General features: G+C 41.5%; 1 protein-coding gene across 1 annotated transcript in view; it reads left to right on the top strand.

Moving 5' to 3' along the window:
* The window catches only part of fbxo41 (F-box protein 41), a 117,751-nt gene that overhangs the window by 20,710 nt on the left and 80,261 nt on the right, over nt 1–16,780 (top strand). The window contains exons 3-4 of the mRNA XM_062027094.1: nt 4,065–4,806; nt 10,824–11,053. Of these exons, the coding sequence (XP_061883078.1) occupies nt 4,258–4,806; nt 10,824–11,053 (779 nt within the window). The 5' untranslated portion in view covers nt 4,065–4,257. The remainder of the gene's footprint in view (nt 1–4,064; nt 4,807–10,823; nt 11,054–16,780) is intronic.

Below are 16,780 nucleotides of genomic sequence, written 5' to 3'. Positions count from 1 at the left end.
AATAATAATAATAATAATAATACCTGGGATTTATATAGCGCTTTTCTAAGTACCCAAAGACGCTTTACATGTTAAAAACCCATCATTCATTCACACCTGGTGGTGGTAAGCTACTTTCGTAGCCACAGCTGCCCTGGGGTAGACTGACGGAAAATACAAAATACTTCCTCAGTCATGATCGTTTTGACAGCTCCCTGCACTATTCCGTATTACATGTGTAGACTAGAGATTTAAAGCATTTATCGGCCGATATTATCAGCCGATAAATGCTTTAAAATGTAATATCGGAAATTATCGGTATCGGTTTCAAAAAGTAACATTTATGACTTTTTCAAACGCCCCTGTACGGAGTGGTACACGGACGTAGGGAGAAGTATAGAGCGCCAATAAACCTTAAAGGCACTGCCTTTGCGTGCCGGCCCAATCACATAATATCTACGGCTTTTCACACACACAAGTGAATGCAAGGCATACTTGGTCAACAGCCATACAGGCCACACTGAGGGTGCCCGTATAAACAACTTTAACACCGTTACAAATATGCGCCACACTGTGAACCCACACCAAACAAGAATGACAAACACATTTCGGGAGAACATCCACATCGTAACACAACAGAACAAATACCCAGAACCCCTTGCAGCATTAACTCTTCTGGGACGCTACAATATACACCCCCCGCTACCCCTACCCTCCCACCTCAACCCTGCCCACCTCAACCTCCTCATGCTCTCTCAGGGAGAGGATGTCCCAATTTCCAAGCTGCTGTTTTGAGGCATGTTAAAAAAAATAATGCACTTTGTGACTTCAAAAATAAATATGGCAGTGCCATGTTGGCATCTTTTTCCATAACTTGAGTGTATTTATTTTGGCTAACCTTGTTACATTTAATGCATCCAGCAAGGCATCACAACAAAATTAGGCACAATAATGTGTTGATTCCACGACTGTATATATCGGTATTGATTGATATCGGAATCGGTAATTAAGAGTTGGACAATATCGGAATATCGGATATCGGCAAAAAAGCCATTATCGGACATCTCTGGTGTAGACTTGAGGAAAACGCAATGTTTCTTCTGCCAAAGACGATATTGCTGTTAATCAGTTTTTATTTATTAAATAAGACTTGGTTAAACATTTGAGTGTGTGTAGGAGTATACTTTTTTTAGCACAATCAACAAAAACTGGATTCGTGATGTAACGATAAACACGGTAAAACTCCAGCTTAATTTTTTAAAAACGTATACTATTTTAAATAATATTTTTGAAAAATCTCGTAGACAATTGCCCTTTGAAAATCTCACTGACGGACTAGCTGCTCTAGGTTGCTAGAAAGCTTAAATGAGACATTGTTTTTCCCCATTAAGAGACAATATACCAACATATATAATCTAAACTTATATACTGTCTGAGCAACTAAGCTAATTAATTGTGTACATAGAACCTATAGGACGTGCTCTCTTAGCACAGAATAATCGATATATACGCAAAGGAATATGACATCGAAGTGTTTGTAACAGAAAGTGAGCTTGCATGACGTCCCATAAACCGGAAGTTAAGCATCTTTAAAATTTAGGAAAAAAACACTCCTTGTTATATTTTTATTGTTACGTTCCGATTGTACACAGATGTGTACGGCATGTATCTTGGTGTTGCTGCCCAAACGCTGGTGTCCTTGCAAAACTTTGACTATAAAGAGTGCTGCGGTGTTATTGTTATTGTTGAACAAGTAGCATCTTTTTTCAGACCTTCAAAAAGACACAATGCTGTAATGAGAGCCAACAGTGTTTAATTTTAGTGCTGAGGTACTGACGCAGCAAGAGTAGGCCAACTGAAGTATTTTTAAAATAAGGTGCCCTGATTCTCACAAGCCAACAGAGTGTGCAGAGTCACATGGGCCAGCTGAATGCTCAGAAGTGCAAATGGCTGAGCTCTGATTGCAGGATTGTCTTCATGTATGTGAAGGTATGCTCAATTTATGACTAGAAGGCATTATGCACGGTTTTGATCGCGTTGCCCATCGGATGTCGTTGCCATCTATTGCGATTTCAGGCCTCGAATTTGAAAGTTTTAAGGTCAAGGCAAGTGTTGCCTTAAAGAAGGGCTCATATTTTAGGGCACCAAGGCAAGTTAGAAGGGCACCAAAGCAAACATTATTTTCTTTCGAGGCAGGGGCTCCAAAGCATACCGTTCAAAAGTTTGGGGTCACATTGAAATGTCCTTATTTTTGAAGGAAAAGCACTGTACTTTTCAATGAAGATAACTTTAAACTAGTCTTAACTTGAAAGAAATACACTCTATACATTGCTAATGTGGTAAATGACTATTCTAGCTGCAAATGTCTGGTTTTTGGTGCAATATCTACATAGGTGTATAGAGGCCCATTTCCAGCAACTATCACTCCAGTGTTCTAATGGTACAATGTGTTTGCTCATTGGCTCAGAAGGCTAATTGATGATTAGAAAACCCTTGTGCAATCATCTTCACACACCTGAAAACAGTTTAGCTCGTTACAGAAGCTACAAAACTGACCTTCCTTTGAGCAGATTGAGTTTCTGGAGCATCACATTTGTGGGGTCAATTAAACGCTCAAAATGGCCAGAAAAAGAGAACTTTCATCTGAAACTCGACAGTCTATTTTTGTTCTTAGAAACGAAGGCTATTCCACAAAATTGTTTGGGTGACCCCAAACTTTTGAACGGTAGTGTATATATACTGTGTATATATATATATATATATATATATATATATATATATATATATATATATATATATATATATATATATATATATATATATATATATATATATATATAATGTGTGTGTATGTGTAATATATATATGCGCTCTTAAATACACACCGGGAAACGAGGGAAATATGACGTTAAACCAAGCGCTTGGCTCCGTTTACTCCGAGGGTAAATCTCCGGAGCAAAGTCTGTGTAGTTAGTCCGCCATGATTATCAAGCCAAACGACGCTAGTGCGCATGCACCTGACTATGTGTTGCGTAAAATGCATTAATAAATGATGGTTTTTCTGTAATTACAATATTAGACGGTATTACTAACCGTCTGGAATTTTATCCTAAAATATCATTATACAGTTTAGTGTTACATCCTTAGTCCATTAACAAGTAAAAAAGTCAAGGGCGGTCACGGCATGTTCTTGCCGTCGATGCTGGTAAATTTTTTGGGGCATTACGGCAAATGACGAGGGTGGTCTACCGCGGTTGTCGTGGTTAAATCTGAGCCCTGCGATCTCCTTTTTTGTTCTTGCTGGATGCAAGCCGTTGATTGCAGAATCCACATTTTGCTGCACAGCTATGTGGAAAAAAACTTTTTGTCAACAAGGTGGATTTTTATGAAGAGGTCCATTATCATTGTCAACTCATGCTGTAGGATAAACAACAAGGAGGAAGACCCGACTGCTAGTTCTATAAAGAATAACCTTGAGTGCTTTGACACTTGCTCTGCATGCTAATCAGTGTTTGACTGAAGGGGCGATATTTTGACGAGAGAACACGGTTGGGGACGGCGTGGCGCTGTTGGGAGAGTGGCCGTGCCAGCAACCTGAGGGTTCCTGGTTCGATCCCCAGCTTCTACCAACCTAGTCACGTCCGTTGTGTCCTTGAGCAAGACACTTCACCCTTGCTCCTGATGGGTCGTGGTTAGGGCCTTGCATGGCAGCTCCTGCCATCAGTGTGTGAATGTGTGTGTGAATGGGTGTGTGTGGAAATAGTGTCAGAGCGCTTTGAGTACCTTGAAGGTAGAACAGCGCTATACAAGTATAACCCATTTACCGTTTTAAGATGAGGAAAGCTTATTGGCGCTCACAGATGCGCTCAACAATGCATCCATTTCCTGTTGCATGTGCTTGTTGTCCATTGAGTACTTGACAAATCTGAGGATGGGTCAGTAAAACACAGGTTTCATATTTCTTGACCTATTAACTTACAGATCAATAACCCCTACTCACATTGTCTGCTTAGAGTTCTACAGCTCAAAAGAAGCTGGATGATAACCAACATATATTATGTGATTTATTTTTTTTTCTGTTTCAGGCAGTGGTGTGACAAATGAAGGACCGAGTGAAAGTTGCCTCCTCCATCGTACATAAGATCTGACTTCGTCCTGCTTAATAACCTGAACTGCAACCATGAGAAGACCTGAGGGGTACTTGACCTTTGTACCCTACCGGCGCCACCGTCCGGTCGCGTGAGCGCCCCCCTCTCCCTGCGGCAGTTACTGCGCGGAATGGCCTCTCTGGACCTTCCATACCGTTGTCCTCGCTGTGGGGAGCACAAGCGCTTCCGAAGCCTGTCGTCCTTGCGTGCCCATCTGGAGTACAACCACACGTACGAGACCCTGTACGTTCTCTCCAAATCCAACAGTGTTTGTGACGCCGCCGCGCTACTGCCCTTAGTGTCGGAGAGCGCGCTGCTACCGTCTCCCAATAACAACGACCCCTTTGAGCCTTTGCAGCCGTCCGCTTTAAAAGAGCGGCACTTCCCTTGTCGCGAGCTTCCTTGTGTGGATGACCTGAGTTTGACGCCAGTTAGCTCCAACACGTCCGCGCGGTATATCCCCAATGTGCAGTTTCCTTTGGGGGAGATTTTTATGAAGACTGCCATGACATCCACAGACCCCAGTCCTTACGGGAACCCTAGTACAGCTGTAGCCGTAGCAGCTAACGTTGCCGCCAGCGCAGTGGAAGCGGCCTATGAAGAAGGCCTAGCCAGGTTGAAGGCACGGGCGTTTGAACGTCTTGAGCTGGATGAAAGGATGGAGAAGCTGTCTGAAGAGGTAAATAAGGTCATTGTTGCAATTGTATCACTTGAACCAAGAAGGGTTAGCATCTCCCTGAAAAATAAATAAGGAACATCTGGGGCCGTATTTATCAAGCGTCTTAGAGTGCCATTTTACACTTAAGTCCTGAGAATTTGCGAAATTTAGTCCTACTCTCAAACTTAAGAATAAAAGCTATTTATCAACTTTCTTAAGTCTGAGAATCACTCCTACTCTCCACGATATTTAAGAGACCTTCAGAGGTGTCCTAAGTGGTTAGGAGTTGCCAGCGGGGGATGGCACTGAGGCGAGAGAGACGTGCGCGAACGTTCAGGGAGCGGAAGGATGTCCTGGCTTTGTTTGATGATGAGCAGCTGATCAAACGGTATCGTTTTAGACAGAGCGGGTATTATTTTTGTCACAGATTTAATAAGGGGCGTCATCTCATCAGCAACATCACGCTTTCAGTTTCAAATTAGTTGCCTAATTAATGAATTGGAAAGAAAAGGAAACATTTATTTTTGATTCACTGCCAATATTGTTTGTTTTGTATTATTTTGTAGTTTATTGTCAAAATATACACTCCCATTGTCCACTTAAATATTTCTAAGATATTTCTTTATTCTTAGACAAGGGATTCCCTTCCGTGATTGGTCATTTCTATGGACACAGAAATTACGTCACCTAAAATTCCGTTTACGGCACATAGTAATGTCGTAATTCAACTCTGAGCGTGACACTTAAGATTCAGTCCTACACTTCGCTGAAAGTGTGAGTAAGACGCTTGATAACTAAGTGCAGCTTTCAGCGAAGAATTTCTTTATTCATAAGTCAACTCTTAGCAGACTTCTTAGGAGTAATTCTAAGAAGCTTGATAAATACGGCCCAAGGTTGATAAGACCGGCCGACACAATTGGTAGCCACTTGTAGCTGCCTCGCTGGACAAAAAGGAACACCGTGGCCGAGCTAAACCTTTTGCTTCTTTTTCCAAACGACAAAACGCGGTACAAAGTGATTTCAAGTCAAGACCAGAAGGTAGGCAAATAACGCTAGCTAGCAAGGCGGATAACTCTAGCTAGCTAGCTGGCAAGATGGATAACTCTGGCTAGTGTGGAGAATGCATATATTTTTAAGTGTTCTTTCTTTTTTCATAGTCATGTTTAAAGCAGCTAATATTTTCCCATGTTTACACTTTGTTCTTGTATCTTATGTCCGCAAGTAAACTGTGTGCCTTACCTTGAAGGCGTTGGAATTTGGGAGTTGGTGTACTCCCTTTTTACCTTATCAGTATTAGAACAAAGAGGCTGTATTCCTTTTCGGGCAGGGTGGGAGCTGTTTTCGTATTCAATAAGTTGTCTCTTCCCGTTTGATTTTCAGACCCCTTCTAGATGCTGGTATTAGCGCACTGTAGGTCTGGTCTCCCAAAGCTTTAGTAAAACTTGATCATATTCATATTCTGTCTTGATGGTCCTTCTTACTCAACATATATGTCATCTGAAAGAATTTGGGATTGACCAGTGACTTTAATTCCCTGAGAGGAAGACTGGTCAGACGCAACAATAGCTTGCTTGTAGGGTGAAGAACTGATGAGCTCGCAAGTTGGCTAACTCTGGCTCGGTAGTTAGCAAGGCGGATAACTAGCAATCTTGGCGGATAACTCTAGCTAGCTAGATAGCAGCCGTCAAAGCGGAGTGATAGACAAAGCTAATAGGCTAGTGACTAACTGTCAAAAAGGGCTTTAGTTTTTGAGATACCCCTACCGGAGGTAGAACAAGATCTAACAATGTTTTTCCTCATCTCTAAGGTCTCCCATATATGAAATGGGTTCTTAGGTTAAAATATTTTACTGCAAACATTGTTAAATTGATACATATTGTCATACACCCCAAACTTAAAAAAGAACAAAAATACAGCCTGGCCGTATGGGAGTTAAGCCATATAAACTCATGTAGATTAATAACACAAGCTCTGACAGCTTTGAAACTTGACATAATTGTGGTCAGGAAGTTGCTTTACCTATTAGAAAAAACTGGATGTGAATATCTTGATGTGTGTAACATATAGAGACCTTTGAACACTTGCCTAAAATAAGCGGACATACAAAAAATGAATATCTATGCAGAATATTCTCATTTACTTTGTAGTTGCTTTGCCAGGGATTGTCATAAACACACACATCATGGCTTTTTGGAAAGATGGGGCTGTGCTGAATCCAGTGATACCAAATATATGAATATAGCATGTATAGTCAGTGTGTTACATCACTAAGTGTATGAGGTGTCCCAAATGAAAGAAAGTGAAACATTGACACATGGTTGTGATGAATCCAGCAATGCCAAATATGTAAATACTATGCATTATCATTTATCACTAAATATATAAACTGTCCCAAATAAAAGAATATGTTGCATTGCATAACAATATATTGTACTGTACCGTTTGACATCACCGGGGGATGGGGCACACAGCTCATACTCAACATAATCAACCAACTGTGTGGCTACTGATCAGGCACTGGAGCAAACCATCAACCGAGAAGGCAAGAGTCAGGGTGGAGTTGTTGGCTTCACACTACGGAAGGGAGCTCTCACAAGATGGCTAACGACAAGACATGTGACCACAGCATATGTAGATGGCATGAAAGAGCTTCGTGACACTGTTGCAAAGAGCCCGAGAGCACACAAGGAGCATGGAGCATCCAGAATGGACAGAGACGAGAGAGACATACAGAAGATAATGGAAGCTGTGGAGCAGAAGTAGAATCCCTTTGACCTTGATAGTGTTCCTGAGGAACTGATCAATATTGCAAGTGGTCAGGTTGCATCAGAGAAAGTTGCAAAAGAGCTCTCAAACTTCCTCTAAGATGGTGCAAAGCAGAATGCCGTCTTTATTGAACAACGTCTGACAAAATCAAAAAGAACAAAGAGCTTCTGGGACCCAGAGAAAAGAAACCAATGTGCAACCTTCAAGGACATGAAAACATCAGCTGGAGTTAGTGTATCTAGACAGGTTCACATGGACTCAGGTGTGCTCTTTCGAAGGTTACTTGCTGTTTCCAAACAAAGAGAGGTGTCCATGGAGACTGTGATGTCTCACGAACTCGCTGCTGTCCCACCATCTTTGTTTTATGATGATGTGAGGAAGACCACAAAAGCTGACCTTGCTAAGAAACTGGAGTCTGTCGTTGAAGAGACACAGCAGCTGCCCAGTGTTAAAGAACCATCAGCATATCTCATCGATGGCATGGCTCTTCTGCAGAGTCTCCATGATCCAAGCTTCCAGACCTTCAACGATCTTGGTGAATGTATCTGGAATAAGATGAAAATGTTAATGGGAAAGGAAGGCATCAGCCGTGTTGTTTTAGTGTTTGACAGATATGATCATCAACACTCGGTCAAAGACCTTGAAAGACAAAGAAGAGGTACCATCCAAACCAGCAGAACACATATTATCACAGGACAAGCACGCGTTCCAAACTACGGGAAATTCCTGAGGATCAGTGGGAACAAGGCTGCTTTATGTAGCTTTGTCAGCAATTACATAATGAAGGCTGGGCCAGAGAGAATCTCGTCAGAGAACACAGTCATATTGGCAGGTGGCTTTGACAATGGTGAGGAGGTGAAGAGGGTTAGGAAGTCAGGTGTTGACTGTTTGAAAGATCTTTACAGTGACCAGGAGGAGGCTGACACAAGGCTGGTGTTACATGCAATACACCTTGTGGAGTCCTATTCTCGTCTCATTGTCAAATGTGACGATACAGACGTACTGGTTCTGCTTGTGTACTATGCAAGCAAAGGGATGTTTGGATCCTCACAAGTCTTCATGCATTCTGGACATGGCCTAAAGGAAAGATTTGTCCCAGTTTGTTCAATTGCTCAGAGTCTTGGAGCAGCTCTTTGTGAGTGTTTACCTGCATGCCACGCCCTCACGGGTTGCGATAGTACAAGCAGCTTGTACAGAATTGGAAAGACCACTGCTTTCACAAGACTGAAGACCCATCTGACTGACTTAAAGGAAATGGCCAAGTTTGGACTGTCTGGAAATCTAGACGAAGCTTTGCCTGTGGCAAGAAAATATGCCCTCCTCCTGTATGGCCAAAAGAAAAAGGAGAATGGCTGTCCTTGTACCAACCTAGATGAGCTGAGGTACACCCTAGCATCTACCACAGATTCTTCAGCAGCAAATCTACCCCCAACAAAAGACGCCTTTGAGCAACATGTGTTAAGAGCCTTATACCAAACAGCAGTTTGGCGTCACAGCCATCAGGCCAAGCCTCATCTCTGGAACCCAGTTGGTAGAGGATGGAGGCTCAGACAGGATGGGTCCATTGAACCTATCATGTTTCAGAAGGCACCAGCACCTAAAGAAGTTCGAGACATCACCCACCTTGTACTGTAAAGATGGAAAATGCAATGAAACCAGCAAATGCCAGTGTCTTTCAGTGGGCTTGACTTGCACTGAGTTTTGCTCTTGCTCTTTCCCAGAGTGCCCAAATATGACCCACTTTGTCACTGATGATAATGTGGATGAGTGACAGGGATGGCTACCAAAAACAGCCCATGAAGAACACCAGCCAAAGAGCTGGGGAGTTTAACGTGAGGAGAGGGCTCATTCCTCCTCAGAGTGTTTTGTTTGATGAACATTTGTTTGATTTGAAACAGTAATTTAATTTGTACTGTGTGAAGTTAAGTTATAGTTATAAAAAGATCATCCAAACTACAATCCTGTCACCTGTCTCCATTGTGTGCTATTGCTGAGCTGTGTGCCTCATCCCCCGGTGATGTCAAACGGTACAGTACAATATATTGTTATGCAATGCAACATATTCTTTTATTTGGGACAGTTTATATATTTAGTGATGAATGATTATGCATACTATTTACATATTTGGCATTGCTGGATTCATCACAACCATGTGTCAATGTTTCACTTTCTTTCATTTGGGAGACCTCATACACTTAGTGATGTAACACACTGACTATACATGCTATATTCATATATTTGGTATCACTGGATTCAGCACAGCCCCATCTTTCCAAAAAGCCATGATGTGTGTGTTTATGACAATCCCTGGCAAAGCAACTACAAAGTAAATGAGAATATTCTGCATAGATATTCATTTTTTGTATGTCCGCTTATTTTAGGCAAGTGTTCATAGGTCTCTATATGTTACACACATCAAGATATTCACATCCAGTTTTTTCTAATAGGTAAAGCAACTTCCTGACCACAATTATGCCAAGTTTCAAAGCTGTCAGAGCTTGTGTTATTAATCTACATGAGTTTATATGGCTTAACTCCCTTACGGCCAGGCTGTATTTTTGTTCTTTTTTAAGTTTGGGGTGTATGACAATATGTATCAATTTAACAATGTTTGCAGTAAAATATTTTAACCTAAGAACCCATTTCATATACGGGAGACCTTAGAGGTGAGGAAAAACATTGTTAGATTTTGTTCTACCTCCGATAGGGGTATCTCAAATTTTGAGGGGCATTGTCACTGGCCTATAAGGGAATACTGTAAATAAAGACGCCAGAAAAGTCGACCGACAATGATTTTGGTCGTTAACTGAATGGAATCCAGTGGCCTTCTCAGCTAAATAAGGGACCTATACTTCTGTTTCTAATTATATGCCAATTCCGTTATTCAAGGAACGGTTGCCTAACCTAATTTTTATTGCAAATCCAGTTATTGGAAAAGGCATGCAGACTGTGGATGGACATTTCACTACATTTTCTTGATCCTTTATTGGGAAAATTAACAATTTACAAAAGGGTTACGCGATATAGTAGTCTTCTTTAGACAGCAAGCTAATTGAGACTGACTCAACAGCACCTCTGCTGGTTGCAGCCAAGTAGTGCACTCCATTTTGACCTAATTGCTTGGAGAAGTGATTCATCATCAGTACATTTCACAGCATTCTTAGCAAGTAATTCATTTATCATTGTGCCCAACTCTATTGCAGGTAAATTGTGTCATGAGAAGGCCGCTTAACTGATTGAATTTAACAACGCTGCTTAAACTCCTTTTGTAGGTGGAGCAGAAAATAGCGGCTCGTGTAGGCCGTCTTCAGGCCGAGCTGGAGAGGAAGAGCTCTGAGCTGGAACGCGCCAAGCAGGAGAGCGACCGGCTGAGCCAGGAGAAACAAGACCTGGAGGACAAGGCCTTGGAACTCTCTCGGCAGGTGGACGTCTCCGTGGAAATGCTCGCCAACCTAAAACAGGACCTGGTGAACAAGGAGGCCGAGCTCAGCCACAAGCAGCAGTGAGTGAAATGCTTCAACTTGTCCTGCAAACTTGTTGTAGATCCCTTCTAATAACACTTAAGGAACAGTAACACAACTAGATTTAGGGCTATATAAATAAACATTGATTGATTGATTGATTGATACAGTTAGGCTTTTTTTCTCAACATGTGTGTCACGGAGTACGTGTCCATGCACTAAAGTACCGTATTTTCCAGACCATGGGGCGCATCGGATTATAAAGCGCACTGCCGATGAATGGTCTATTTTCGATCTTTTTTCATATATAAGACTATAGGGCGCATTAAAGGCCTACTGAAATGATTTTTTTTAATTTAAACGGGAATAGCAGATCCATTCTATGTGTCATACTTGATCATTTTGCGATATTGCCATATTTTTGCTGAAAGGATTTAGTAGAAAAAATCGACGATAAAGTTTGCAACTTTTGCTCGCTGATAAAAAAAAACCTTGCCCCTACCGGAAGTAGCGTGACGTCACAAGCGGTAGTGCTGCTCACAATTCCCCGTCGTTTACAATGGAGCGAGAGATATTAGGAGCGAGAAAGTGACGATTACCCCATTAATTTGAGCGAGGATGAAAGATTCGTGGATGAGGAACGTTAGAGTGACGGACTAGAATGCAGTTCAAGAGATATCTTTTTTCGCTCTGACCGTAACTTAGGTACAAGCTGGCTCATTGGAATCCACACTCTCTCCTTTTTCTATTGTGGATCACGAATTTGTATTTTAAACCACCTCGGATACTATATCCTCTTAAAGGCCTACTGAAATGATTTTTTTTAATTTAAACGGGAATAGCAGATCCATTCTATGTGTCATACTTGATCATTTCGCGATATTGACATATTTTTGCTGAAAGGATTTAATAGAGAAAATCGACGATAAAGTTCGCAACTTTTGCTCGCTGATAAAAAAAAGCCTTGCCTGTACCGGAAGTAGCGTGACGTCACAGGAGCTAGTATTCCTCACAATTCCCCATTGTTTACAATGGAGCGAGAGAGATTCGGACCGAGAAAGTGATGATTACCCCATTAATTTGAGCGAGGATGAAAGATTCGTAGATGAGGAACGTTACAGTGAAGGACTTGAGAGACAGTGATGGACGTATCTTTTTTCGCTCTGACCGTAACTTAGGTACAAGCTGGCTCATTGGATTCCACACTCTCCTTTTTTTATTGTGGATCACGGATTTGTATTTTAAACCACCTCGGATACTATATCCTCTTGAAAATGAGAGTCGAGAACGCAAAATGGACATTCAGTGCCTTTTATCTCCACGACAATACATCGGCGAAATGCTTTAGCTACGAGCTAACGTGATAGCATCGTGCTTTAACTGCATATAGAAACAAAAAAATAAAGGATAGAAGGAAGGATAGATAGAAAATCAACAATACTATTAAACCGTGGACATGTAAATACACGGTTAATGCTTTCCAGGCTGGCGAAGGTTAACAATGCTGTGCTAACGACGCCATTGAAGCTAACTTAGCAACTTAGCAATGGGACCTCACAGAGCTATGCTAAAAACATTAGCTCTCCACCTACGCCAGCCAGCCCTCATCTACTCATCAACACCCGTGCTCACCTGCGTTCCAGCGATCGGCAGAAGGACGAAGGACTTCACCCGATGCGTTTGGCGGCCCGGAGACGTAGGAAGTCAAGGTGAGGTCGGCGGCTGGCGCGGCTAGCGCTCCAACAAAGTCCTCCTGGTTGTGTTGCTGTAGTCCGCTGCTAATACACCGATCCCACCTACAACTGTCTTCTTTGCAGCCTTCATTGTTCATTAAACAAATTGCAAAAGATGTCCAAAATACTGTGGAATTATGAAATGAAAACAGAGCTTTTTGTATAGGCTTCTACGGGTACCATAACTTCCGTTACTCTGACTTCGTCACGCGCATACGTCATCATACCGCGACGTTTCAGCCGGATATTTCCCGGGAACTTTTAAAAGTCACTTTATAAGTTAACCCGGCCGTATTGGCATGTGTTGCAATGTTAAGATTTCATCATTGATATATAAACTATCAGACTGCGTGGTCGGTAGTAGTAGGTTTCAGTAGGCCTTTAAAAATGAGAGTCGAGAAGGCGAAATGGACATTAACAGAGACTTTTATCTCCACGACAATACATCGACGAAGCTCTTTAGCATGAGCTAACGTGATAGCATCTGTCTCAAATGCAGATAGAAACAAAATAAATAAATCCCTGACTGGAAGGATAGACAGAAGATCAACAATACTACAATCAAGAGACACAGAACCAAACACTGGACATGTAAATACACGGTTAATGGGTATTCGACGCCTGTCGAAGCCTAGCAATGCTGTTGCTAACGACGCTAACTTAACAACGGGACCTCGTCAGAGCTATGATAAAAACATTAGCGCTCCACCTACGCCAGCCAGCCCTCCTCAGCTCATCAACACCCGTGCTCACCTGCGTTCCAGCGATCGATGATGCGGTCGGCGGCCCGGAGACGTAGGAAGTCAAGGTGAGTTCGCCGCTCGCGCGTCTGCTATCCAACAAAGTCCTCCTTGTTGTGTTGCTAGAGCCAGCCGCATACACCGATCCCACCTACAACGTTCTTCTTTGCAGCCTCCATTGTTCATTAAACAAATTGCAAAAGATTCACCAACACAGATGTCCAGAATACTGTGGAATTTTGTCGAAGAAAACGGAGCTCTGTGTATTGTGTCCAAAAGGGTCCAAACACTTCCGTGGACCTCGCGACGTCACGCGCATACGTCATCCTCCAAAGGCGTTTTGAACCGGAAGTTCCCCGGGAAATTTAAAATTGCACTTTATAAGTTAACCCCGCCGTATTGGCATGTGTTGCAATGTTAAGATTTCATCATTGATATATAAACTATCAGACTGCGTGATCGGTAGTAGTGGGTTTCAGTAGGCCTTTAAAGGAGTCATATATATATATATATATTTTTTTTTCTAAATTGAAAACACTTCCTTGTGGTCTACATCAGTTGTCCCCAACCTTTTTTGCACCACGGACCGGTTTAATGTTGGCATTATTTTCAGGGACCGGCTTTCCACTTGTGCCAGATAAATAAAGCAAAAATAAGTGCATGAAAAATACAACTCACTATAACGCTGAATTAGTGGGAGCCCTTGGCTTGTTTCTTTGCAATGACATCCAGATGGAAATCAGCCTTTGGCTACAATCTATCACATTTATATTTTATATGTGCATTAATGTGCATTGTATCATGTCACAAAGTTATAACAAATGGCAACAAATGGTTTTATTGTACATCTATAAACAAGATTATTGGTGTGTCTAGTGCAGGGGTGTCCAAACTTTTTCCACTGAGGGCCGCACGCGGAAAAATTTAAGCATGCGGGGGCCATTTTGATATTTTCCATTTTCAAACCATAACAAAATGTATGGATTTTTTTTTTAACCTTTAGGGCTCCCGGGGACCATAAAGGGTCTCAGTCATTAAAATGTTAAAAATAAGTCAAATTATTATTATTATGTTTTATTTAACGCTTACAGTAAATCTCTATATCAACTTTAGGTTGATAAAAAGTTTAAAAAAAAAAAAAGGTTTTATGCCTTTTCTGTCAGACAACTTTGTTTTTTTATAGTAAAACTGGAAATATGCAGTATATAGTAATTAGAGCTCTAAAAGATCAATAATGCAAAACACCGTTGATTTTAATTATTTAATATTTTTGAGTAATCACAGTGAAAATATTAATAAAATCCCACTAAATATATTTGGGATCCAAAAGGTGCCCCACTCATAAAGGGATGCATTTTTATTAGTTTTTTTTTTACTTTCAACACTTAAGTTACGAGATCAACTTCAGATATATCTGTCGATTTTACGTTTAAACTATTATTTTGTTTGTTTTTATACTCTTTTGTGTCAAAGAAAACTTTGACACAATATGCAATATTTTCTCCACATAAAACATTTTAAAATGGAATTTTTGAAGTAATTGGAGCCATGAATAGGTCAGTGATTCATTATAACATAGATTTTTTGTCTTTTTTTTTTTGAGCAACGGCAAAAAAAAGAAAAAGAAAGAAAGACAAAAGAAACAAAAACTGCCTGCATGGCATCTTTGTGTCAACATTGCAACTTTTTCTCGTTAGACTTCACCTCATTCCACTTTTTTAAATGTTTTTTTTAATTTTTGCAATACTATCAATTTTGCAATTTTTGCAGAATGTGTGGCGGGCCAGTAAACAATTAGCTGCGGGCTGCAAATGGCCCCCGGGCCGCACTTTGGACACCCCTGGTCTAGTGGGACAGGCGAAAGTTACGTCGGAGAAAATGCAGTCGTTTATAAATGACTTACTGTTTCTCTGCGACCCGGTAGCAAATGTGTCACAGACTGGTACCAGTCCCCGGACTGGTGGTTGGGACCACTGGTCTACATAACTTGTAATGGTGGTTCTTTGGTGAAAATGTTGCATTGATTATGTTTTACAGATCATCTTCAAGCCGCTTTTTGACAGTCGCTTCCGGATGCGCCGTTTTGTGGGCGGTCTTATTTACTTGGCTCACCTTCGGCAGCGTCTTCTCCCCGTCATCTTTGTTGTAGCGGTGTAGCGTGCAAGGACAGGAGTGGAAGAAGTGTCAAAAGATGTAGCTAACTGTTTTAATGACATTCAGACTTTACTTCAATCAATAACGGAGCAGTATCTCCTCATCCGGAAACAACAATGTGTCCCGTGAAAAACCGTCCGACCGAAACTCTCTAATAATAGTTCCTTGGGTGAATAATGTAAACTCACTACACCGGTTTGTTTTAGCGCTTTCATGGCGAGTATACTGACAGATATAAGTCAGAACTTTACACTACTTTTTATTAAAAATGGCAACTGCGGAGGATGAATGTCACATAACAAGAAGATAGAGAAAAAGAAGAAGCTTATCAACTACGGTGTCGGCACCGACTACAAAGGCGGACGCGCGCAATTTTTCAGGATTTATGCAGATCCCAAATACAGATCAGCAGGTACCCGAAGGTAAGAAAAGTTGCTTTTGCGTAATATTGCGAAACAAAACGGCAGATAATATGTCTTACCTTATACACACCATAATAATACTCGTATGTTGAAGCACAGTACAATCCATCAAGCGGTGTGGCTTCATAGCTTACCAAAGTCGTACTGAAACACTTTGATAGATTTTTGAGCGCTGTGTGTAATGTTTTATAATTTCAAAGGAGCATATAAAATGTTGGTGTTGTTTACTTGAGTCATATTGCAGTCTACATGTATCTCTTATGTTTGACTGCCATCTACTCATCACACTTATCATTACACCATGTACCAAATAAAATAGCTTCGAGGTCGGTAAGCAAAACCAGAATCATTATTATCCATCCTCCATCCATTTTCTACCGCTTATTCCCTTTGGGGTCGCAGGGGGCGCTGGAGCCTATCTCAGCTACAATCGGGCGGAAGGCGGGGTACACCCTGGACAAGTCGCCACCTCATCGCAGGGCCAGAATTATTATTATTATTATTATTATTACATTAGGCGCACCGGGTCACAAGGCGCACTGTCGAGTTTTGAGAAAAATAAATTATTTTAAAGTTAAAGTACCACTGATAGTCACACACAATAGGTGTGGTGAAATTACCCTCTGCCTTTGACCCATCCCCTTGTTCCACCCCCTGGGAGATGAGGGGAGCAGCGAGCAGCAGCGGTGGCCGCGCTCGAGAATCATTTTTGTGATTTA

This window comes from Entelurus aequoreus, linkage group LG18, assembly GCF_033978785.1.
Source record: "Entelurus aequoreus isolate RoL-2023_Sb linkage group LG18, RoL_Eaeq_v1.1, whole genome shotgun sequence".
NCBI lineage: Eukaryota > Metazoa > Chordata > Actinopteri > Syngnathiformes > Syngnathidae > Entelurus > Entelurus aequoreus.
This window is presented reverse-complemented; position numbering and strand designations above follow the sequence as displayed.